Below are 26888 nucleotides of genomic sequence, written 5' to 3'. Positions count from 1 at the left end.
GTTCTTTAAAATAAGGACATTTTTAGGTTGCTATCTAGCTTTAAATCTAACAGGTTGGCTGATAAGTCACCGGTCTGACACATAGATGGCGTCGCTGGTATTATATGCAAATGATTCGTGTCAAAATTTGACGTCTGTAAGTCAATTAGTTTGTGAGATGGAGCGTCTTTTGTGAAGCAACTTTTGTTACTGTGAAAAAAAAATGGAAAAAAGGATTTTCGTGTTTTGATAAAATACTGTTTTGTGAAGGGAAAAAATACGGTGGAAGCAAAAACTTGGCTTGATAATGAGTTTCCGGACTCGGTCCCAGGGAAATCAACAATAATTGATTGGTATGCAAAATGCAAGCGTGGAAAGACTCAAAAGTCCGCTGGCAAATTAATAGCCTCTGTTTTTTGGGATGCGCATGGAATAATTTTTATCGATTATCTTGGCGTTATTGGAGCGTTTGAAGGTCGAAATCGCGGCAAAGCGGCCCCATATGAAGAAGAAAAAAGTGTTGTTCCACCAAGACAACGCACCGTGCCAAAAGTCATTGAGAACGATGGCAAAAATTCATGAATTGGGCTTCGAATTGCTTCCCCACCCACCGTATTCTCCAGATCTGGCCTCCAGCGACTTTTTCTTGTTCTCAGACCTCAAAAAGATGCTCGCAGGGAAAAAATTTGGCTGCAATGAAGAGGTGATCGCCGAAACTGAGGCCTATTTTGAAGCAAACTCGAAGGAGTACTACCAAAATGGTATCAAAAAATTGGAAGGTCGTTATAATCGTTGTATCGCTCTTGAAGGGAACTAGGTTAGGTTAGGTGGCAGCCCGATGTATCAGGCTCACTTAGACTATTCAGTCCATTGTGATACCACATTGGTGAACTTCTCTCTTATCACTGAGTGCTGCCCGATTCCATGTTAAGCTCAATGACAAGGGACCTCCTTTTTATAGCCGAGTCCGAACGGCGTTCCACATTGCAGTGAAACCACTTAGAGAAGCTTTGAAACCCTCAGAAATGTCACCAGCATTACTGAGGTGGGATAATCCACCGCTGAAAAAAAGTTTTGGTGTTCGGTCGAAGCAGGAATCGAACCCACGACCTTGTGTATGCAAGGCGGGCATGCTAACCATTGCACTTGAAGGGAACTATGTTGAATAATAAAAACGAATTTTGACAAAATAATGCCTTTTTCTTTGTTAGACCGGGGACTTATCAGCCAACCTGTTAAGCTATATTAAATTAAAATTTGAATACAGATCTCATGTATCGAATTTGTATTCTCTTTTTGGGATAAATACACGCAGGTATTCATGTATACACAAAAAAAAAATTCTGATTCAATCATGAAATTAATTGATCCAATTAATATTTTAATTGAAATGTCTTCAATCACAGAATTGAAATTAATTGACAGTCAATTAAAAAATTGATTGATCCAATTAAAAAATTAATTGATACTATTAATTTGTGTGATTGATTTTTGTTTCAATTAAAAAATTTTTTGAATCAATTATATTTTTAATTGAACATTTTTTGACAACTCAATTAATATTTTAACTGGAAACATTTTCGTGAAATTTTTTTTGTGTAAATAATAGCCACTTAAAAATCCGCAGATACTACAAAGTAATAAACATTTTCTTAATATCAAAAAAAAAAATAAACCAAAGATCCAAAATCCTCAAAATAAGTGTTAGCCTATATTTGAAGTTTTTCATCTTTAATCCAAAGTTTCAATATCTCAGGAAATTTAAAGACTAGTTCTTTGAGTCAAAACTGTTTCTCTTTACTTTAAGCAAAAAATTGCCTTACTTCACAAACACATGACTTTAACAGAGGAACGCAAAGTTCAAAGATGCGTGTCCTAAAGCAAGATTTGTGCACTTTCTTTAGGTTATTTTTTTTTTATTTTAAAGAAATTTTATTGCGTAATTGCGTGTCCTAAATTTTAAATTGAATAATCCTTCATATTAGGTTAATAATTTTTTCAGTGTGTGTCTAGCAAGGGAGAGTGACGCGTAGTGCATAGCCTATCCTGTTTCCTAGCAAACGAAGCTTTGTCGACCGGCCGTAGGCGGTATAACCTTCTCAGGTGCATGGTATTTATACTATGCTACCAAAGCACGTCTGGGTACTTAAAGGGTGATACGGTCAAAATTTGGTCAATATAAACTTGACGTATTTCTTTCAATGTTGCAGTTAAAAAACCTGAACACCCCTCATTTTGAAGGTGTGTGTGTGTAGAATGTTGCTCCTATTTTGATTTTGGAATTCACTCTTCAGTTGTCAAAATGCCGTCCAAGCAAAAAGAGCAGCGTATCAAAATTTTGCTCGCGCATAGCGAAAATCCGAGCTACTCGCACGCAAAGCAGGCAAAATCGCTAGAAGTTGCCAAATCAACCGTTACAAATGTAATTAAAGTGTTTGGGGAACGTTTGTCGAAGTCTGGAACGGGGGGAAATCGAAAACCGGAAGCCGCTGAGACGACAAAGAGAGTTGCCGGTAGTTTCAAGCGAAACCCTAACCTCTCTCTCTCCGAGATGCCACAAATAAGCTGGGTGTATCGTCTACAACCGTGCATCGAGCCAAAAAACGAGACGGACTATCGACTTACAAGAAGGTAGTGACTCCAAATCGTGATGATAAACAAAATACGACGACCAAAGCGCGATCCCGGAGGTTGTACACGATGATGCTGACGAAGTCTGACTGCGTGGTAATGGACGACGAAACCTACGTCAAAGCCGACTACAAGCAGGTTCCGGGACAGGAGTTTTATACGGCAAAAGGAAGGGGAAAGGTAGCAGATATTTTCAAGCACATAAAACTGTCAAAGTTCGCAAAGAAATATCTGGTTTGGCAAGCCATCTGTACCTGTGGCTTAAAAAGCAGCATTTTCATAGCTTCCGGGACTGTCAACCAAGAAATTTACGTAAAAGAGTGTTTGAATAAACGTCTACTGCCTTTCCTGAAGAAACACGGTTGTTCCGAACTGTTTTGGCCGGATTTGGCATCTTGCCATTACGGTAAAAAGGCCATGGAGTGGTACGCCGCCAACAACGTGCAGGTGGTTCCCAAGGACAAGAACCCTCCCAACACGCCAGAGCTCCGCCCAATTGAGAAATACTGGGCTATTGTCAAGCGGAACCTAAAGAAGACCAAAAAAAACTGCTAAGGACGAGCAGCAGTTCAAGACAAACTGGCTTTCTGCGGCGAAGAAGGTGGACAAGGTGGCTGCCTAACTGAATATTTTTCCTGAATTGTATACTAATTGAACTTGAAAAAGAAATTTAATTTGATTTTTTAAATAAACGATTTCACCGATTTACACGCGTTTTACCTTGACCAAATTTTGACCGTATCACCCTTTATATCTGAACCGATTTCTGTCAAATTCAGTAAGGTTCTATTCAGACCCAAAATACATACATGTGTCAAACTGCGACCTATACTTTGAATACAAAAATAATAAGTTTGTGCATTTGTATGTAACGCTAAGAAGGAAAAGTCAGAGACCCATCGTTTAGTACATCGATCTCTTAGAATTGAATTCTGAGTCGATTTAGCTATGTCCGTCCGTCTTTCTGCTCATGTATTTTTGTGTGCAAAATACCAATGCTTGCTAAATTAATTGAAATCGGTTCAGATTTAGATATAACTCCCATGTATATCTTTCGCCCGATTTAGACTCAAAATGGCAAAAATGGTCAAAATACCAACATTTTCCTAGTAAAATCGCCACTGCTAAGTCGAAAAATTTTAAGAATTACATAAATGTTCCTATACTTCTAATACAGAGCTATCGACCGATAAATCATAAATACACTTTTGCAAAGTTGCCTAAAAATTGTTTCAGATTTAAATGTTTCCCATAGTTTTCAATAGCATTGTGTTCCACCCCAGCGGATTAGCCGACTGAAAATTTAAGTCTACAGTTTTTTAGAAGTCTAGCAAATTTTGTTCCCCTATACAATTTTGTATGTACGGGGGAACAAAAATCTTTATGTATAGCACCCTACACATTTGACGGATTTGATATGGTATCGAAAATATAGATCTACAAAGTGGTGAAGGGTATAATATAGTCGGCCCCGCCCTACTTTAGACTTTCTGTACTTGTTTTTATTTAGCCTTTATGATGCAATTTGCAGATTTTACTTCTTGATCTTCTGTAATGTCCCCTTATTGTAGTATATTGGTCCATAACCTTAGAATTTTACATCCATAGTAAAGAAATGTCCCAAATGGGACATTCGAGTTAATATTAAGAAATTTCCAATCTAGATAACAATTTTGAGCAGTTTTTTTTTTTTCATTGTAAACATGATGATTGTATACATGATGAAGCCCAGCAAAACTTTAAGCAGTATTTATTTTTTTTTTTATTTGAAATCTGAGTTTGTCCAATATTCGAGGTGATCTATTACTGCGTTGAAACTATCGGTCATAATCAAAGAGTTATGTATATAAATATTATAACTTTGAAGAATATAAAAACATCTGGATTTAATATTGTATTAAATACCTCCGATAGATGATTGCATTGAATACAAAATACTTCGACGAGTAAATAACATTCTAATATATTCGATTTATATTTAGTATTTTGTTATATAGAATAATAAAAATGCTGTAAAAATAGAAACTAATATGTAAAACAAAGGTAAAATTGAAAAAAAAAAAAACAAAGAGAGAAATGAATGCAAATTGAATACTAATTGCAAATAAGCTGATAACGACTTTTTTATGGCTAAAAATAAAAGCACCAACCACTTTTTTAGACAAACTCGTAAAAAAAACTGAAATGACACTAAGACCAAATACTGATGGCAAGAATGGTCAAAGGCTTGAAAAGACAATAAAAATAAATGTGCGAAACATACATAAGAACCGGACTTGAGCGTTGATTGTGCTATAGTGGTGGCGGTTGTTCCACTAGAACTTGCATTAAAATCAGGTTTCTGAACAGACTCTGCAGAAAAGGTAAATCAGGAATGATTTATTCTCCAGCCAATATTCATAAATATTACTTAGGCATCCTATGTTAAAGTTGTTTTCTCCATACATATATTTCATTTACAGTTATTTTACTGCCAAATATATAACCAGGGGACAGATAAGGCCGGTAAGCTAAACCGGTATTTGAAGTTCATATAAAATCATGAATAATCGAAATACGTAAATTAAATAAAAAATTACGCATTTTGCTTCTACACATGAGAAATGATGTTCTTTTGTAATTTGAACAATTTAAATAGAAAACAATAATGTTATAATTGGGTCCAATAAGAATTTAATTCAAATGACCCTGTCAGCTGTAACACTTAAGTCAATCAGAACAAAGCGTTTATGTATTCTTTCAAGATTAATAACTTAAAATCCAAGTAAAAACACTTTTCAGTGCGGCTGAATAAATTTAGATTATTTAGTAAGAGTTTATATAGATATGAGCAGTTCATAGGTGATTCCAATCGACTACAATTTCTAGTTCTCATATAGTCAAATGGTGAAAGGAAAAACATTTCCAAAGATGTAAGGTATCACAAAAAAATTCACGAACATTTTTCCAATTAAAGTCTTAATTGAGTTTTACAAAATATTCGATTAAAAATTTAATTGATTCAACAATATTTTTAATTGAAACAAAAATTAATAATATCAATTAATTTTTTAATTGACTTTCAATTATTTTTTAAATTGAATTTCTGTGATTGAAGACATTTCAATTAAAAAACAAGTATATACAGTAAGTTCGGCCGGGCCGAATCTTAAATACCCTCCACCATGAACCAAATATTAGGGTTTCCTTTGAAATTTCAGAAGGGCTTGAGGACTTGAGGACACTTCCCGAAGATAAATTTAAAGATTTCACCTATTAGGACTATATCAGATTCTGGATTTATAAGAACCATTTTTGTTTGAGTTTTAGAGGAATCATTAACATCTCTTGTAAGTGTGCAAGAAAATTATAAAATAACGTCTTGATTTGAAATCTTAAATCTGTAGAAGTAAAATCTGGAAATTTTACATTGAGTTTCAAGCAATTTTCATGATCAGTGCGCCTTCTACACCCTCAAGAAGTGAAGTCGGTCTACATGGAGGCATTACCAAATGGACCGCTAAAAACTTACTCCGATACACGTTTTTGTGAGGGGCTATACCAAAACATGGAACGATACGGACCATTCGGCACACCTTTTGATGGTCCTCAAGTAACTCTAGATTTTCAATTTCAGGCAAATTGGATAAAAACTACGGTTTCTATAAGCCCAAGACCCCACATCGGGAGGTCGGTTTATATGGGGACCATACCAAAACATGGACCGATGCTCACCATTTCTGGCACACCTTTTTACGGTTCTAAAGTACCTCTCGATTTCCAATTTCAGGTAAATTGGATAAAAACTGCGGTTTCTATAAGCCCAAGAAGTAAAATCGGGAGATCGGTCTATATTGGGGGCTATACCAAAATATGGACCAATACTCACAATTTTTGGCACACTTATTTGTGGTCCTACGATACCTCTATATCTCCAATTTCTGGTAAATTGAATAAAACCTGCGGTTTCTATAAGCCCAAGAAGTAAAATCGGGAGATCGGTCTATATGGGCGCTATACCAAAACAGGGACCGATACTCACCATTTTTGGCACACCTCTTTATGGTCATAAAATACCCCTAGATTTCAAATTTCAGGCAAATTGGATAAAAACTACGATTTCTATAAGCCCAAGACCCCAAATCGGGAGGTCGGTTTATATGGGGACTATATCAAAACCTGGACCGATATAGCCCATCTTCGAAAAGACGAGTTTGTGCAAATTTTCAGCCCGATTGCTTCATTATTGAAGACTGTAGCGTGATTACAACAGACAGACAGCCAGACAGAAAGACAAACAGACAGACGGACATCGTTATATCGTCTTAGAATTTCTCCCTGATCAAGAATATATATACTTTATATAGTCGAAATTCTATATTTCGATGTGTTACAAACGGAATGACAAACTTATTATACCCCCGTCACCATTCTATGGTGGTGGGTATAATAATTGGATCAATTAATTTTGTGATTGAAGACAAAAAATATTTTTTGTGTGATAATAAATCTATATATGAATATTCGATTCAGCGTCACCTCATGTAGCACACCTCTGCTATAAAAAGAAACCTCCTTTTTAATGCCGAGTCCGAACGGCGTTCCACATTGTAGTGAAACCGCTGAGTGAAGCTTTGAAACACTCCGAAATGTCATCAGCATTACATTTCTTTCTATAATAAATTTGTCAACATTGTATTTCTATAGAAAATTCTGTCCAAATTTTATTTCTGTAGAAAATTTGTTCAAAATTTCATTTCTATAGGAAACTTTGTCAAAAATTTTATTTCTATAGGAAGTTTTATCAAAATTTTATTTTTATAAAAAATTTTCTCAAATTTTATGTCTATAGAAAATTTTGTCAAAATTTTATTTCTATAGAAGATTTTGTCAACTTTGTATTTCTATAGAAATTTTTTTTTCTATAGAAAATTTTGTCAAAGTTTTATTTCCATAGAAAATGTTGTCGAAATTTTATTTCTATAGAAAATTCTGTCAACATTTTATTTCTATAGAAAATTTTGTCAAAATTTTATTTCCATAGAAAATTTTGTCAAAATTTTATTTCTATAGAAAATTTTGTCAAAATTTAAATTATATAGAAAATTTTGTAAAAATTTTATTTCTATAGAAAATTTTGTCAACATTTTATTTCTATAGAAAATTTTGTCAAAATTTTATTTCCATAGAAAATTTTGTCAAAATTTTATTTCTTTAGAAAATTTTGTCAAAATTTGAATTATATAGAAAATTTTGTAAAAATTTTATTTCTATAGAAAATTTTGTCAAAATTTTATTTTTATAGAAAATTTTGTCAACATTTTATTTCTATAGAAAATTTAGTCAAAATTTTTTTCTAAAATTTTATTAATTTTTTTTTCTATAGAAAATTTGGTCAAAATTCTATTTTTATAGAACATTTTGTTAAAATTTTATTTCTATAGAACATTTTGTCAACATTTTATTTCTATAGAAAATTTTATTTCTAAAGAAAATTTTGTCACAATTTGATTTATATCGAAAATTTTGCCAAAATTTTATTTCTATAGGAAATTTTGTCAAATTTGTATTTCTATAGAAAATTTTGTCAAAATTTTATTTCTATAGAAAATTTTGTCAAAATTTTATTTCTATAGGAAATTTTGTCAAAATTTTATTTCTATAGGAAATTTTGTCAAATTTTATTTCTATAGAAAATTTTGTCAAAATTTGATTTATATAGAAAATTTTGTAAAAATTTTATTTCTATAGAAAATTTTGTCAACGTTGTATTTCTATAGAAAATTTTGTCAACGTTGTATTTCTATAAAAATTTATTTCTATATTATTTCTATAGAAAATTTTGTCACAATTTTATTTATATAGAAAATTTTGTCAAATTTTTATTTCTATAGAAAATTGTGTTAAAATTTCATTTCTATAGAAAATCTTTTCAAAATTTTATTTGTATAGAAAATTTGTTCAAAATTTTATTTCTATAGGAAAATTTGTCAAAATTTTATTTGTATAGAAAAGTTTTTCAAAATTTTATCAAAATTTTATTTCTATAGAAAATTTTGTCAAAATTTTATTTCTATAGAAAATTTTGTCAAAATTTTATTTCTATAGAAAATTTTGTCAAAATTTTATTTCTATAGAAAATTTGTTAAATTTGTTAAAATTTCATTTATATAGAAAATCTTGTCAAAATTTTATTTGTATAGAAAATTTGTTCAAAATTTTATTTCTATAGGAAATTTTGTCAAAATTGTATCTCTATAGGAAAATTTGTCCAATTTTATTTCTATAGAAAATTTTGTCAAGATTTTATTTGTATAGAAAATTTTTTCAAAATTTTATTCCTATAGGAAATTTTGTTAAAATTTTATTTCTATAGGAAATTTTGTCCAATTTTATTTCTATAGAAAATTTAGTCAAAATTTTATTTCTATAGAAAATTTTGTCAAGATTGTATTTCTGTAGAAAAAATTTTCAAAATTTTATTTCTATAGAAAATTTTGTCAACATTTCATTTCTATAGAAAATTTTGTCAACATTTTATTTCTATAGAAAATTTTGTCAAAATTTTATTTGCTGCAAGTAGAGGATGCTGATGAGGAATGTGTTAATTCCGAAACGTGCGTCCATCCAACCAACCATCTTGCAGTCTATAGGTCTTTGCCCAAATAAATTTGACAAACCTTCGTTTCCTCTGTTGGTTAAGCTACACTTGTAGTTTAGTCAATGCATGGTTTAAAGCTGAAATCAAAAAAACAACAACAAAATTTTATTTCTATAGAAAATTTGTTCAAAATATTTCTATAGGAAATTTTGTCAAAATTTTATTTCTATAGGAAAATTTGTCAAATTTTATTTCTATAGAAAATTTTGTCAAAATTGTATTTCTTTAGAAAATTTTGTCAACATTGTATTTCTGTAGAAAACAATTCAAAATTTTATTTCTATAGAAAATTTTGTCAAAATTTTATTTCTATAGAAAATTTTGTCAACATTGTATTTCTATAGAAATTGTTTTCAAAATTTTATTTCTATAGAAAATTTTCTCAAATTTTATATCTATAGAAAATTTTCTCAATTTTTATTTCTATAGAAAATTTTGTCAAAATTTTTTTTCTATAGAAAATTTTGCCAACTTTGTATTTCTATAGAACATTTTTTCAAAATTTTATTTCCATTGAAAATTTTGTCAAAATTTTATTTGTATAGAAAATTTTGTCAAAATTTTTTTTCAATTGAAAATTTTGTCAACATTTTATTTCATTATATTTGTTTATTTCGGCTTGAAGTCATCTGAATAAAAACAGATGTTGTTTTCCTTTTTTGTTTTTGTTTTGAGTTGTATTTTTATTTAAAATTATCCATATTTCGATACATCTCCGATGTTCGTCTTCAGGGAATTTTTTTAGAAGTAAAGAACATTGAACTTATTCGCAAACTAGTAGATTTACAAAATAGAAAATTTTTTCAAAATTTTATTTCTATAGAAGATTTTGTCCAAATTTTATTTCTATAGAAAATTTTGTCAAAATTTTATTTCAATAACAAATTGTGTACAAATTATTTCTATAAAGAATTGTGAAGTACCTCTTAGTTAGGGAGGAATATTTTGCAAAATCTATCAAAACAGCAAGATTTCCATCAATCTACCAAACAGTATATAGTCGACCATTTTTGATAGAATTCTACCAACTGCGGCAACCGTGCTCGGGACCCGTAGGAAACAGATGGATTAGCCACTTTAATAGAGCCAATACAAAATGTGGCTGATAAATTAGGGATGGTGTTTATTCTTGCAGTGGGATTTTAATGACATTAGGACTGAACGGCTATCTGTTATTATTAAACATCTTTCCTTATTGGAACCATCTATGAATTTAAGTACCTCAAGGATGGCAAATGCCTTCGCAATATAAATGGAGATGGAGATTAAAATACACACAAGGGCCTTCTATTTCTATATTCGAATACCAGCGAGCAGCTGAGAAACAATCAGTGTACATTTTTTCGATAACTCATCATTAAGTTTGCAGGCTTTTGCTGTGTACGGCACAGCTTACTTAAAAAAAAAACACATAAACAATCAATGAGACGGACACGCCGTGATAAATAAAGGACCAATATGGTAATACTTGTGACTTTGCAAACAGGATGGTTATAAAAATTTTTAGAATTTCAGCGGTCCGATATCTCCTGGATTGATGAATATAAGATTTATGATACAAACATATAAGCTATGTATACCGGTATACGTATCTAACTTACCTAAAGAGACCTTGAACTAATTTTGCACTGTAATATTTGGTACTGTTTTTGCTTTGGTATGACCTTTTAAGAATTTATCTGGCTTAGTAGAATTTTTCTTGTTATACTAATAAAAAATAGACGTTTGAAAATTGTTCAAAATCAATGAAAAAATGTAAACCGTTCATACATCAAAAACACTTTTCAATATCGTAAACATACAAATGGGTCACTGGAAAAGGAAATCGAAATTGAGCTTGGCATTAGAAAACAAGAATCGATTAAAAAATTGGCAAAAACAAAAGGAAAACACAAACGCCTAATCTATTTATGTTATAGATTTAAAACGGTATGAGGTATAGGTAGCTTTGGACTTTATTGTTATAAATTAAATCTCACACAGAGTGGGTCACTATGGGCTTGTATTTCGTTCAGAAGTTTTTTTTAATGGGTGTTCAAGTCAGCTGTTTATGTTGAGACACTCATACACACACATTGATAAATCTCATATTGCCCAAGAAGCTTAAATAAAAACTAATAATTCATTCTCGTTGCCATTTACCCCTGCCAAACCACCAAACGCCCCTGGGATCCATAAAACCTTTGGATACAAACAATGAGTGAAAACAAACACATATGAATCCAGTGTTGCCATGGGACCTGTTTCTATTGCGCTGTACTCGTAGTAAAAATAATAAATGAGTGATGTGAAAAATCTCCTGAGACTACAAAATTTGGTTAAAAGTATGGTTTCCTTGTCGAACCTAATATAAATAAGAGGGATCGGAACAAATCTACTTTACCACAAGTTGTTGAAAAAAGTTTGTTGGGGTTAGTAGAGAAAATTTTATAGAGAAAGTGTGTGATATTTAACCAAATAGAATATAAGGACAGCAAAATAATAGCGAATAAATTCAACGAATATTTTGTAAATAGTATTAGAACGATAAGAGATGAAATAGATGATGTGCAATACCAAAACAGAATACATATGACTAGTACGAAATTCCAATTCAGAACCATAAATATAAACGAACTTTTGGCAATATGCAAACAGCTAAAAAATAAACCAGACTTTAACCATGTATCGACAACAATAATATTGGATAACTGGGATAAAATTGGAAATATGATATTAAAGACGATAAATGATTCACTTGAAAGGGGAATTTTTCCGGAAAATTGGAAAGAGACTATGGTAATACCAATCGAAAAAGTTCAGAGAACAAAGAAATGTGAAGAATTTCGACCAATAAATACATTATTGACATGCGAAAAAATCCTAGAAAAAGTGGTTAAAGAGCAACTGGTGAAATATATTGAAATGAACGGATTATTATCAAAATACCAGTCTGGTTTCAGAAAAAATTATTCTTGTGAGACGTCAGTAAATTATGTGATAAATAGATGGAAAAACAAAAACAAAGATGACAAAACATTAGCTATGTTCATAGATTTCAAGAGAGCATTTGAAACGATTGACAGAGATATCCTAATACAAAAATTATATATGTATGGAATACAAGACAAGGAATTAAAATGGTTCAAATCATACTTAAGCAATAGAACACAAAGAACTAGAGTAAATGACGTGATCTCGGAAGATATTAGAAATGAATACGGAGTTCCACAAGGGTCGATACTAGGTGCAGTACTTTTCATCATCTACATAAATGATATGGCAAATGTATTAGAAGAAAGTGAGGTAATACTATATGCAGATGACACATTGATTTTTACGGAAGCTGATACGCCAAATGAATGCTATATAAAAATGGAAAAAGACTTAAGTGCGCTTAATACATGGTTGAATATGAATAGACTAAAACTTAATGAAAGTAAGACTAAAATTATGGAAATAAACATGAACACTAATAGGAGTATTATAATAAAAGACAAAGAAATAGAAAAAGTAACAAACATAAAGTACCTTGGAATAATCATTGACAAAGATTTAAAATTTAAAGAACGCCTGGAATATATATGCAAAAAGATAGGAAAAAAACTTGGATTTTTCAAAAGAATAAGAAATCAAATGTCAACGACAACAGCGATAAATATATATAATACGATGATAAAACCACATTTTGAATATGCTTCAACAGTGTTATATACATGCTGTACGCAGAACCAAATAGGCTGCAGAAACTTCAAAATAAAGGTATGAGATGTATACTAAGGATGAATAGATATGCAAATATAAAATGGATGCTGGATACATTAAAATGGCTTAATATAAGACAACGTTTAGAAATGAATACTATGGTATTTATACAAAAAATGAAAATGGGAATTGCGCCGGAGTACTTAAGCGAGCAACTACAAATGGTAGGAGACACTCAACCATATGGGCTAAGAAATGCAGAAAACTTCAGGATCAAACGATCAACAACGAGTGCTGGACAAATGAGTCTTTTCTACAAAGGGTTACAAACATACAACAGATTACCAAACTATATAAAATGTCAAGAAAATAATATTGTATTTAAAAAACTTATTGTTGATTTTATTAAAAATAGAGAATTATATTAAGATATAAGAATATTAAGAATATAACTGTTTGTATAACATAGTATAATAATACTTTAAATAAATGTCAAAAAAAAAAAAAAAAAAGTAAAAAATTTAGCTGATGGCCTCAGTTGTCAATGCTTTTTATATCTTTATACTAATATTATATTTACTATAAATTTAGTATCAACTATAAATAAATAAATAAAAAAATTTCATTTTTGACAATATGGTACTCACATTAAAGCTAATTTCAAATTTTACATTGCTATTGCGATAAAGAATTTTGTACAAAGAGTCTTTAAATAGAAAACACAGAAAATGAAAATTGAAATGTAATTTTTTCGTAAGTTATTCTTAAGGATATTTTTGAAGTTAATCGAGCAAAAAGTTTTTATTTGCATTAAAAATATTCGCTTTATTATGTGTTATTTATATTGAGGATACCAAATCCAATATTAATTTGGATAACAAATCCGCCTTTATCAATTACAGTGATTTCAAAAAATCTTATATTTGGCAACACTGACTATTTATTAGCATAAAAGCAACACAACACTGAAGAAAAAAAAAACAGAAACAATCCGAAAACCAGAACTCGTCAGACGACACACACACATATTCACGTATATTGCCTATAATACAACGAATTGCAGTGAAGGGCAAAATAATGCAATTTTTCAAATGGAAACCTTATGTATTTGTTGTTTTTGTGCAGAAACATAAACACTTCGATTTTTCACGAAACCAATAAGAAAAGTGGAGCGAATCATAAACCCTATATTTATATTAAGATATATCAAATTAGGATTTTGTAACGTTTCTCCCATTACTTTTTCGATTACCTTAGAAGAAATTGTTTTCACCTTTTTACACAAACAATAATTACGCAGTTAGTTTGTTTTTAAAAATTGTAACATCTGACATTTGTTTTTCCAATTATGTATCATGAAATTTCTATACATCATATTCGTTTTCAACAATTGGGAACTTATGAGAACCCATTTCTTTAAAACTTCTTGCGTATTTTAATGTTTTTCTTTACAAAGTTATGCCGACCGATTGTTTAAAACCATAAACAAAACTACTCGACGATTAAACTTTCACGACATCATTTCGAGAATTTTTATTTAAATTCGTCGTTGTGTATGCATGTGTATGTATAGGTTTTGTTTTGTAGGTAAACAATAAATGTCAAATTTAATTTTTCATTACAACGTTGCCAGCTTGTGTATATTTGAGTTGTCATTTTTTCATGAATATTAAAACAGGGTACACTTACTTTAAGGTAGCAACAAAGAGATAGCTGATTAATTTTCTGTGTTGTGGTGGGTACAATGTTCCATCAAAATTTCACAGTTACTTTTTTTAATCAATTAATTGAGAAATATTAAATGTTTCTCAATCATTATACTAGATATTTTCAATCCATAATTTGACAAGACTTGATAAAAATGTAATCGTCTTCATACATATTTTTCACTTTTAATTTAGTGTTTTGGTGAAAAAATCGAACGTTGAAATTGTCATGGTTACTTTCTTAAAGTAGTTTAATTTAAAGCATATAATTTACTCAATTAATGTGCACTTTCGTTTTCCATTTAGATTTCATCAAGATTTAACAGGAATATGTTAGTCTTCATGTATAAATTTTGATTCCCTGCCACCATTTCAAATTTCCATTTCATCCTCATCGCTACAAAGACCATTTCATTCTCATCGTTACACAGACTCGTATGTTACACTTTAACAATCGCCAACTGTGATGGGGGAGCGTATGAAAAAGTATGAAATGTACATGAAAATATTTTGCCAGCACTATTGTTACAAGAGCCATTTTATATTTTATGAAAGACCAAGCGCAACTAGATTATTATAATTTATTTAAATAAAAACGATAATGAAGTGCTGAAAACATAGTTATTTCTCTTAAAATTGTGAAATGTATATTGGTGAACAGTTTGTGACTTTCCAAATGGAATAAAGTTATACTTTTTCAGATATTTTTCCAGACACCATCCATCGAGAATAAAAACACTGGCTGATAGACCCTGCAACATGTAACTTGCTACTTGTAACTCAACATCATTCCTTTATTAATGCAAAAAAATTATGTTAAATGTGATGTAATAGTCGTGTAAATGTTATATATATATAAGAATTTATAAATGCTTAATCATATTAATAAACATCTAAAGCTGAGTACTATGTTCAGTTTTCAAGCTGAAAACCAGCTTATTTTCACGGTTACTTTTTTTAATCAATTAAGGTGAGTACTATGTTCGGGTTTTTCACCAAAACACTAAACTAAAAGTACAAAAATATGTATGAAGACGATTATATTTTGATCAAGTCTTACCAATTAATGAAAGGAAAAGTTCCAAGGAATTGATTGCAAATAATTTTATATTTCTTTATTAATTAATTAAAAAAAGTAACCGTGAAAACAAGCTGGTTTTCAGCTTGAAAACTGAACATAGTACTCAGCTTTAATTTTGAAATATTAAATTGTTCGCAATCAATACATTGGACCTTTTCCATCCATAATTTGAAGAGACTTTATAAAAATGTTATCGTCTTCATATATATTTTTGCACTTTTAATTTAGTGTTTTGGTGAAAAACTCGAACATAGTACTCACCTTAAACAATCGTGTTTACTTGACAACAATAGGGCTGTTTTCTTTTTGCACTGGATACAACATTTGTATGGGCTATCCAGAACATCGTTGCACTGGTGTTCTATACAGGCATCTCATCAGTGCAAGTCGTGCCGATCTTGCCAGATTGTGTTTTGATAAAGTGACGCTTCATCGATTCACAATAGCACTTTATTGTGACTAATTTATCGAAAAAAAAATGAAATTCAAAGTGGTATAGTGTCATAAATAATCGCAGCAGTAAATATTTATTACTAATTGGAGCATTTCATACATTAAAAATGCAAGATTTCACTTCTTTTCTGTGCCCTGCCAGCATTTCAAAGTTCCATTTCAACCTCATCGTTACCACAGACTCGTAAATGTCACTTCAACCATCATGAAAAGGTACATCAAAAAGTACATGCAAGTAATTTGCCATCCCTACTGTTAAAAAAGCCATTTTTTTGTGAAACGCCCAGCGCAACCAGCTTGTTATATTTTAATTAAATAAAAACGAAAATAAAGTTCTGAAAACATAGATTATACGCTTAAAATTGTGAAAGGTATATTGGTGAACAATTTGGTGATTTTCCAAATGGAATAAAGTGATTGTTTTTCAGATATTTTACAGACACGCTGCCTCCATGGAATAAAAACACTGGTTGATAGACGCAGCAACATGTAACTCGCTACTTGTAACTCAACATCATCATTAATGCCAAAAATTATGTTAAATGTAATGTGATAGTGGTATAAATGTTATATTTTTAAGAATTTGTAAATGTTTAATCAAATTAATAAATATCTAAACAAACGTGTTTTACTCGACCACAAAGATTCTTTTACAACTATCTTAAAATGCACTTTTTCTGATTGTTTGGGGGGTCCCTTATTGGCGTCGTTCTAAATTGATCTATAAAGGCACCTAATAATTGCACTCATGCGAAACATTTTTGTAGTAACTTGGCGTGGTACAACTTCTCAATAGTGACGGCGCTTTTCCGACGAGTTTTTGATGTCGTATATGATTGTTTTCGACGGTGTGGGGATTCTCAAAAGAGTCCCCAAATTCAAAAAATGTTGGCAGGGTGATTGCTTTTGAACAGCTGATGACAGTGTTGCATATTTTTGGAGATGTCCTGGATAAACGAGTACTCTGTTTTCTTTTAGTCCTTCACGGCTTAGGGTATACAGTGCTAAAAGAAAACAGCCCTAATGATTCTTTTACAACTACCTCAAAATTCACTTTTTCTGATTGTTGGAAGGGGCTCTTATTGGCGTCGTTCTAAATGTATTAAAAATGGCACCTAATAATTGCACTCATGCGATACTTTTTTGTAGTAACGTGGCGTGGTACAACTTCTCAATAACAGGTTGGCTGATAAGTCCCCGTTCTGACACATAGATGGCGTCGCTAGTATTAAATGCATATTATTTTTATATAGTACCAACCTTCAAATGATTCGTGTCAACATTTGACGTCTGTAAGTCTATTAGTTTGTGAGATAGGGCGTCTTTTGTGAAGCAACTTTTGTTATAGTGAAAAATGGAACAAAAGGAATTTCGTCTTTTGATAAAATACTGTTTTCTGAAGGGAAAAAATACGGTGGAAGCAAAAACTTGGCTTGATAATGAGTTTCCGGACTCTGCCCCAGGGAAATCAACAATAATTGATTGGTATGCAAAATTCAAGCGTGGTGAAATGAGCACGGAAGACGGTGAACGCAGTGGAAGCCCGAAAGAGGTGGTTACCGACGAAAACATAAAAAAAATCTACAAAATGATTTTGAATGACCGTAAAATGAAGTTGATCGAGCCCTGCCAGCATTTCAATGTTCCATTTCATCCTCATCGCTACCACAGACTCGTAAGTGACACTGCAACAATCGCCAACTCTGATAGTATTTTGCCGTCACTATTCTCATGAAAGTATTTTGCCATCACTATTGTTACAAGAGCCATTTTATATTTTGTGAAACACCAAGCGCAACTGGCTTATTATAATTTATTTCAATGAAAACGAAAATAAAGTGCTGAAAACATAGTTATTACGCTTAAAATTGTGAAAAGTAAATTGATGAACAATTTTTGACTTTCCAAATGGAATAAAGTGATAGTTTTTCAAATATTTTTCCAGACACGCTGCCTCCATTGGGAATAAAAGTACTGGCTGATAGACGCTACAACATTTAACTTACAACTTGTAACTCAACATCAATCTCTTATTAATGCATAAAAATGTGTTAAATGTGATGTGATAGTCGTATAAATGTTATATTTATGAGAATTTATAAATGTTTCATAAAATTGATAAACATCTAAACAATCGTGTTTTACTTGACCACAATGATTCTTTTACAACTATCTTAAAATGCACTTTGTCTGATTTTTTGAAGGGGCTCTTATTGGCGTCCTTCTAAATGTATCCAGAAGGGCTCCTAATATTTGCACTCATGCGATACTTTTTTGTAGTAACTTGGCGTGGTACAACTTCTCAATAGTGACGGCGCTTTTCCGAGGAGTTTTGGATATCGTATACGACTATTTTCGACGTAGTGGGGATTCTCAGAAGCGCCCCCAAATTCAAAAAATGTTGGCAGGGTTATAATTTATATTTTTCGAAGTAATGAATTTTTACAAAATCCATATACTTTTTGTTTTGACTTTCATTTAGAAGTGATGTTAGCATTTTTACAAATTTCGGTTGAAAAATATTCACAACCCTGTTAATTTTTAATCGAAAAAGTGTTTGATTAATTATTGAGTAGTCCATATACTGTAACGAATACTCGAAAATGAATCATGAACGAGTACATGTAATCATATACTCGTTACTTTCCCAACACTAACTCTCATCTTCAGATAAAAATTGCGTTCTGCCGGGAATTCATTGCAAAATAATAGTACTGGTTAATAAAATATAAATAAAGCAAGGACAAAATAAACAAAAAACTTTTAACAGATAGCAAAGTGGAAATCGCGCAGAAATAATCGAAGACAGAATAGAAAAGAACACCAAAGCGTGGCATGCAAAGTGATTAACATCAAACAAATTGGAGCAAACAACCAACCGACATATATAGGTGCAAAAATTGTATATTGCAAAGAAAGCGAAAAGCAAACATAGGTGTTTATGTAAAATTGTCAAATTTTTATTTATAAACAAAAGGCCATGAGTAGCCATCGCAAAATGACGGGCGTACGTGTGCCCAACAAACCAAGAGCTGATGAAATAGAATTGACAGGTAAGTGAATGAATGTTCGATGAGGGGATTTCCTTTTGTTTTTGGGAGGGTGAGGAATTGCTAAATTTGTTTAAATGGCTTATTTGTTATTCAATTTCCAGAACTTTTCTCAACACAAATGGCACAACTTTGCATGAATGATGACTACTCTGATGTCTGCTTTATAGTGGAAAATCAAAGACTACCAGCGCATAGGGTAATGCTAGCCGCCCGTAGTGAATATTTCCGAGCCTTACTTTATGGTGGCCTTTCGGAATCTACCCAATCGGAGATACATTTGAAAGTACCGGTTGAAGCGTTCAAGTCATTGCTACGCTATATATACTCTGGACATTTGTCTCTCGCCCAAATGGATGAAGAAAATATTTTGGATACATTGGGTTTGGCCAATCAATATGGACTTTCCGAATTGGAGCTCTCCATCTCGGATTATTTGCGACAGTACTTGGCCTTGTGCAATGTATGCGCAATTTTGGATGCTGCACGCTTGTATAACTTGGAAAAACTTACAAAAGTTTGTCTAACATTTATGGATCGTAATGCCGTTGATATTTTACAACATGAATCATTTAAGAATCTATCAAAGGTTGAATTTTAATAACCTCTAACTCTATATGATATTGGATGGAGTACAAACATTTTTTATTTCTTTTTTGGCTTTAGGAATCTTTGGAAGAGGTATTGCAGCGAGACTCATTCTTTGCACCAGAAGTGCAGATTTTTATAGCCGTCCGAGATTGGTGTAAGAATAATCCAAAAGTTGATATTAAGGTAAATAAAACGAAATTGGTCCACATTGGATTTCCTTTATGTATGAATATATTTAGTTAGTCTTTAAATTTCAAATGTTTTTTTTCTGAGATGAGATGAGAAAACTACTTTTTACGGCACATGGCATTAACATAATAACAAAACATTCTTCAAATATGGTCAATTCTCAAGAGTGGTAAACCTCTGCCGTTATCATTTTGAATTGATGTTTTTGATACCTAATACCATGCACCTCAAAGATTTTGGAAAAAATAATTGAAGTGGAGCCAATAATGGGAAGACTGACGTCCTCATGACTACAATAACGTAAACATTGGGGTTTCCCTTTCAAATTTAGATTTATTTGTGTCCAAATTCATTACACTGGATATGTTGTCAGTAAGAGAAATGTTTAACTTGTGGCGGCGGGATCATATTTGGTTACGTCCAAAATTTAGTCTACTGTTGGTTGTAATTGAGTGTAATCTTAAACTTCCTGTTCCAAGCGGACAAGCCATGTCTTTCATATGATTTGAATACAAAATTGTAGTTTTTTACATTCATTATCAGAATGAGCATTAAGAGAAAATGGGGACATTTACATCTAGTTTTTGGCAATTTGGATGACAAGTGCATCTTTGTTTAAATATTTTATTAAGGAGACCGGAGTATATGGGACTATTATCAAACACAGATATAAACTTTACATTTGTGGGGAAATATACTACCTCTAGATATACTATTTCTTGGAAATTTTCAGTGCATAGAAGTGCCCAAGAAGTCAAATCGGGAGATCGATCCATATGGGGGCTAAACCAAAACCTGAACCGATACAGCCCATTTTAGATTTCGAAAGTTTGTTTTATTTGTAATAGCCGTTTCGAAACATTTGCAAAACCCTTAGCTAACTGGCGAAATCTGTCGGGATTGGAAATATAATTAGTATTTTCTTCTAGGTGTAGGACAGATGGGAAAAACATTACCCCTCAATAGATACGGAAATATTTTCGTTAGATTCACTACAATATCATTTCCCAGCAAAAAAGCGTCGCCAAAAAAGTAGTGAAAATGTTCTTTTTGGATCCGGAAGTAGTGCAAAATTGGCGAAGAAGCGATGAATTGAACATAGGCTTCTCATAGGACGGATGTCTACTACCATCAGTGCAACGGACGTTGCACTGAATTTGCATCACTTCTTAAGGTGTGATCCGAATCCATTGTTTTGGATGTGAATTAAAAACTTTTGCGATATTTTGCTAAATAAATAATTTTTATAAGTTTTTATGAAAGATTTGAATTAAAATATTTTGAAAAATTCGCAATATTTCTTGAATGGATTTAGATTTTTTTTCGAAAATTTAAATAATTGGTACAATTTTATTAACGCTTACTCTGTTTTTAAACTTTTTTTAATAAAAAAAATTAAATTTACGCATTAAAAATAAGAAAAAAGCGAGTTATAAATAATTGAATTAAATGAACTTCCTGTGTAGTTAAAATAAAGAACTTCTTTGGGAGTACATCATTTAGAAGTTGTGTATTTGGAAGAACGTCCAAATTTTTTTGCTGGGTTGTAAAATGATCGGACTATCTAACAGAATAAGAATAAAGTAGTTATTCAATTTGTGGTCATATAATCGATGGAGACTTCTGTAGATCCTATCCCCAGGAGATTCTGCATAGGATCTACAACATATTATTGATGGCAGTTATTTTTAATAATTTATTTATACATCGGGAGGACATCATTCTTATAGTCGAGTCCCAACTCAAATTCGATTAATCGAATGTCTAAAAATTTTACACATTTGTATACCCTTTCTGAGGTGCATTTCATATATACATTTATCACCGATCTGGTCATAATTGGCGTGTTTTCAACCGATTTTCTTCCACTGAATCTTTTGTGAGTCTCGAAAAACTTGCAAAATTTCAGTCAAATCGCTTCATATTTAGATATAGCTCTAATATATTTTGCCCGATAGGCACTTATATCGTTTATAGAGTTTCCTATATATTTGCAAAATGAGTATAATTGATAGTGCCGTCAAGGATGTCAAATATGGTTGAAATCGGTTCATATTTAGATATAGCTCCTATATAGTTCTTTTAGTCGATTTACGGATGCCAAATTTTGTTTTACGTTATTTATTGAAAATGATTTATGTGAAATTTTGCACAGCATACCTAATTTGGTAGAAATCCTTCGCCCGACATGGATTTAGTTGGTGCCAGAGGCAAGAGTTTGCTTCAATTTTTGCACAAAGAGGCTAATTGATGGTATCTTTGCACATAGAGCAAATCGGTCGAGATTTAAATATAGCTCTCATATATAACAGGTTGGCTTATAAGTCTCCGGTCTAACAAAGAAAAACACATTTTTTTGTCAAAAATTCGTTTTTATTATTCAACATAGTTCCCTTCAAGAGCGATACAACGATTATAACGACCTTCCAATTTTTTGATACCATTTTGGTAGTACTCTTTCGGTTTTGCCTCAAAATAGGCCTCAGTTTCGGCGATCGCCTCTTCATTGCAGCCAAATTTTTTCCCTGCGAGCATCCTTTTGAGGTCTAAGAACAAGAAAAAGTCGCTGGGGCCAGATCTGGAGAATACGGTGGGTGGGGAAGCAATTCGAAGCCCAATTCATGAATTTTTGCCATCGTTCTCAATGACTTGTGGCACGGTGCGTTGCCTTGGTGGAACAACACTTTTTTCTTCTTCATATGGGGCCGTTTTGCCGCGATTTCGACCTTCAAACGTTCCAATAACGCCATATAATAGTCACTGCGGATGGTTTTTCCCTTCTCACGATAATCGATAAAAGTTATTGCATGCGCATCCCAAAAACAGAGGCCATTACTTTGCCAGCAGACTTTTGAGTCTTTCCACGCTTCGAAGACGGTTCACCGGTTGCTGTCCACTCAGCTGACTGTCGATTGGACTCAGGAGTGTAGTGATGGAGCCATGTTTCATCCATTGTCACATACAGACGTCAAATTTTGACACTAATCATTTGAAGGTTGGTACTATATAAAAATAATATGCATTTAATACTAGCGACGCCATCTATGTGTCAGACCGGGGACTTATCAGCCAACCTGCTATGTGCTCCTGTTTTGGGGGAATATGGTAGAAAATTCCATCCCCCATGTTCCGATATTCGGAATCGCAAATCGCAAGAATTTTTATGTACATTGGGACATAAGTCCAGAATCCATTTGAACTTCTTATGATAGAGTCTTATAATGCCAAATTTTAGATTGGTTTGTATTATGATTATGAAAATATCGTCAAATGAAAATTTTGTAATTCGGAATATCGGAATGTTTACATCGCCACTGCTAACTAGCAAAAACTGGAAAATGCCACAAATTTACCTATACCTTTTATTTAGGTATATGTTTCTCCAAATGAATACAATTTTGCGAAATTGCATGAAATTGCCTTTAGATCTAAAAATTTCCCATATTTTGTTACTACAATTTCTTCATTCCAGGGCATTAGCTGATTCAAATTTTAAATCTATAAATTTTGTAGAAGTGCAAAAAATGTTGTCCGCAACAGTTCAGATTTAAACGTATGTACATGAGAATATAAATAACAAATTTGGAGGTTTTGAGGTGGTATTAAAAATGTCCTTCGAAGAGGTGAAGGATATAATATAGTCGGTCCCGCCCGACTTTAGACTTTTCTTACTTATTTTAAATATTAAAAAAAAATATTAAAAAAATACAATTTTGCGAAATTGTATGAAAATGGCTTTAGATTTAAATATTTCCCATATTTTGTTACTACCATTTCTTCGTTCCAGGGCATTAGCTAATTCAAATTTTAAGTCAATATATTTTGTAGAAGTGTAAAAAATTTTGTCCGCATCAGTTCAGATTTAAACATATGTATATGAGAATATAAACAAAAAATTTAGATGATTTGAGGTGGTATTAAAAATGTCTTTCGAAGAGGTGAAGGGTATAAAATAGTCGGTACCGCCCGACATTAGACTATTGCTTATTTATATTATTTAAAAAAAAAATACTATAAATTTTACAAGACGAACTGAAGAATAACTGTCTATTATTTGTTTTTATTCACTTGCAGTCTGTAGTTTCCTATGTTCGATTACCGCTTATGAATTTGGAAGACCTATTACATGTTGTACGTCCATCTGGTATATTAAATCCCGATAAACTTCTTGATGCTATCGAAGAACAAAGTACATCGAAATATTTACCTTATCGCGCAGCATTATGGCCAGAAGAAAATGTGGCAACAGCAAAATTTGTATCACGCACCATAATGGGAGAATGTCGTGCAGAATTGTTGAATGGCGATGTTATTTCATATGACATGGAAAAAGGTTATACACGTCATTGTATTTCCGATACAAATGAAAATGCCATAGTTGTCGAACTTGGTACTCTATGCATTATAAATCACATTAAAATACTACTGTGGGATCGTGATAATCGGGCCTATTCATATTTCATTGAAGTTTCAGCAAATCAAACACAATGGGATCGTGTCATTGACTATTCCCAATATCACTGCAGATCGTGGCAATTCTTGTATTTTCAAGCTAGACCCGTTCGTTATATCAAATTAGTTGGTACCCATAATACAGTGAATAAAGTCTTCCATGTTGTTGCATTGGAGGCTATGCATACAAAAAATACACCCAAAGTTATTAATGGCATTGTAGCGCCCACAGCAAATGTTGCTACGATAGATATGAGTGCTGTGGTCGTAGATGGAGTAAGTCGTACACGTAATGCTTTATTGAATGGCAACTACGTTGATTATGATTGGGATTCAGGATATACTTGCCATCAATTGGATAGTGGTGAAATTTTGGTTCGTCTGGGTGAGTATAAAAAAGTTTGGTTTAAATTTCTGTTGCTAATAAAAATTTCCAAAATCTTGTTCCAATTAAAAATGTTATGTAATTTTTTCAAGATTTTATTACTATAGAAAAAATGTTCAAAATTTTTATTTGTATAGAAAATATAATCAATATTTTTTTTTGAATGTAATTTTTTTTTTCAAAATTATATTTCTACAAAAATGTGAAAAAAAATCTTATATTCTATAAAAATATTTTCTTAAAATTATGTTTGTATAAAAAATGTTTGTTAGTATTTTATTTTATTTTGTTTTATTTTATCTCTAAAGAAATTGGGTCAACACTTTTTTTATCGATATTTTTACATTTGCTTTTAGGACAACCCTACATTGTCGGTTCCATGCGCCTGCTACTATGGGATTGTGATGATCGTAACTACAGTTTTTATGTTGAAACATCTGTCAATCAAAAAGATTGGGTCATGGTTGTCGACAAGCGCAACGAGCAAGCGCGTTCTTGGCAAAATTTCTCCTTCACACCCATACCTGTTGTATTTATCCGCATTGTTGGTACACGCAATACAGCTAATGAGATATTCCATTGCGTCCATTTGGAGTGTCCTTCACAAGATCCAACTTTTTTATTATTGGAAAAAGAAAAACACAACATGATAGAGGAAGGAGCAACAGCAGGAAGAGGACAAAGTCAACAGCTACAGAATGATCTACCTAGTACTAGTAGTAGAATTTCAACACCGCGTCGAAGTAGCAATTTAAGAACTATGCCCTTACCATTGCCCATAGATATGGATGATGTTCTAGTGCGAATTGACAATGGGCCACCTGAGGGAAATCATTAAGTATTAAACACAATTATTATAGGATGTGAAAAGCGTAAAAAATAAGACAAAATAGACAACAAAAGACACAAAGGCATAAGAAGACAAAATAGCCAATAAAATCATTTTTTATACAATACACAAATAAAATACCATAGAGCAAATTTGTTTTCACCAACAACATTACAGAGAGCAAAACCTAGTAGTCTTATCAACGCTTATTGTAGACACGTTTGTCATATTCCCATAACGAGGTAAATTTATATTACATTAGGATACACACTATACAATTCGAGAAGAGGATCGATCTAAATTGTTTAATATTGCCAAATACGCGATTTAAAAGCAAAAATTTTGAAGCATTGCGGGATTTTCTAATTTAATTTTAATATATTTTTAAATTTGCTTTTAACAGCATAAATACTCATTTTCCAGTGATTAGTCCAGGCTCTTGCGCAAAACTATTTTTAGATAGTAATAACATTCGTTGGGGGCTTTTTTCGCCCTGCTTAGTGTGTTCCCATGATAATTATAACTCGAATAGTCGAATTGGGTAGCACTTTTACTGTTGTTTTGTATGTTTATAAAAATTTTGTCGTTGTGTAAAAGTACAAATTTTAACTTATCTTTGTTGTATGTTTGTAAATCGGTATTTTAATCATTTATTCTAAATTGAAATACGAATTTCCTTAAAATTAATATTAAAAAAATTATGCACGCATGTACATTATAATCTTTGAATTTTTTCCTTTACAAAGAATTATATTTTGAAATTTAAGTATATTTATAAATAATTTATATATATTTTTTTCACATGATTTTATTTAGTCTTAAATTGATATAGTTTACTTCTGAAATAAATAATAAAATAATTAGAAGATTTTGAAAAAAAAACAAACATATATTTATAATATTACTTTTATGGGATCATAGTATTTATTATATAGTACAAAAAATCTCTACATACATATATAATCCAACATTTTTGAGATCAATATTAGTTTTGTAAAAAATAATTCGACTCTATGATACTATTTAATGTAGTGGTAATAGCATTCATATTCAGTATGTGTCATTTGCCCGGAGTGTAAACAACATATATTTTTTCTCAATATGTCATATTTTGTACCCACAAACCATCATAGCGGGAAAATTTTATTTCTATGGAAAATTTTGTCAAAATTTTATTTCTAAAGAAAATTTTGTCAAAATTTTATTTCTATAGAAAAT

The 26888-nt window shown here is 31.6% G+C and overlaps 2 protein-coding genes and 1 long non-coding RNA gene across 3 annotated transcripts in view; 2 read left to right on the top strand and 1 right to left on the bottom strand.

The window, feature by feature from the left end:
• The window catches only part of Ypel (Yippee-like), a 98979-nt gene extending 84480 nt beyond the window's left edge, over positions 1-14499 (bottom strand). Inside the window, exon 1 of the mRNA XM_075302242.1 lies at positions 14187-14499. The gene's annotated coding sequence lies outside the window, so the exon portion shown is untranslated. The remainder of the gene's footprint in view (positions 1-14186) is intronic.
• A 1924-nt stretch (positions 14500-16423) lies between these two features.
• On the top strand, positions 16424-16817 carry LOC142231685 (uncharacterized). The gene is made up of 2 exons (XR_012720864.1): positions 16424-16545; positions 16603-16817. It is a non-coding gene; the product is annotated as an uncharacterized LOC142231685 (long non-coding RNA).
• A 2016-nt stretch (positions 16818-18833) lies between these two features.
• Positions 18834-25808, top strand: BTBD9 (BTB (POZ) domain containing 9). Its single transcript, XM_075299426.1, has 5 exons — positions 18834-19227; positions 19329-19813; positions 19891-19998; positions 24079-24841; positions 25198-25808. Exons 1-5 carry the CDS (start codon positions 19155-19157, stop codon positions 25677-25679), a joined length of 1911 nt encoding a protein of 636 aa, XP_075155541.1. The 5' UTR covers positions 18834-19154; the 3' UTR covers positions 25680-25808.
• Positions 25809-26888: the final 1080 nt, after the last annotated feature.

Source organism: Haematobia irritans, chromosome 3, assembly GCF_050003625.1.
Source record: "Haematobia irritans isolate KBUSLIRL chromosome 3, ASM5000362v1, whole genome shotgun sequence".
NCBI lineage: Eukaryota > Metazoa > Arthropoda > Insecta > Diptera > Muscidae > Haematobia > Haematobia irritans.
The sequence above is the reverse complement of the archived record's forward strand: the minus strand, read 5'-3'. Positions and strand labels throughout refer to the sequence as shown.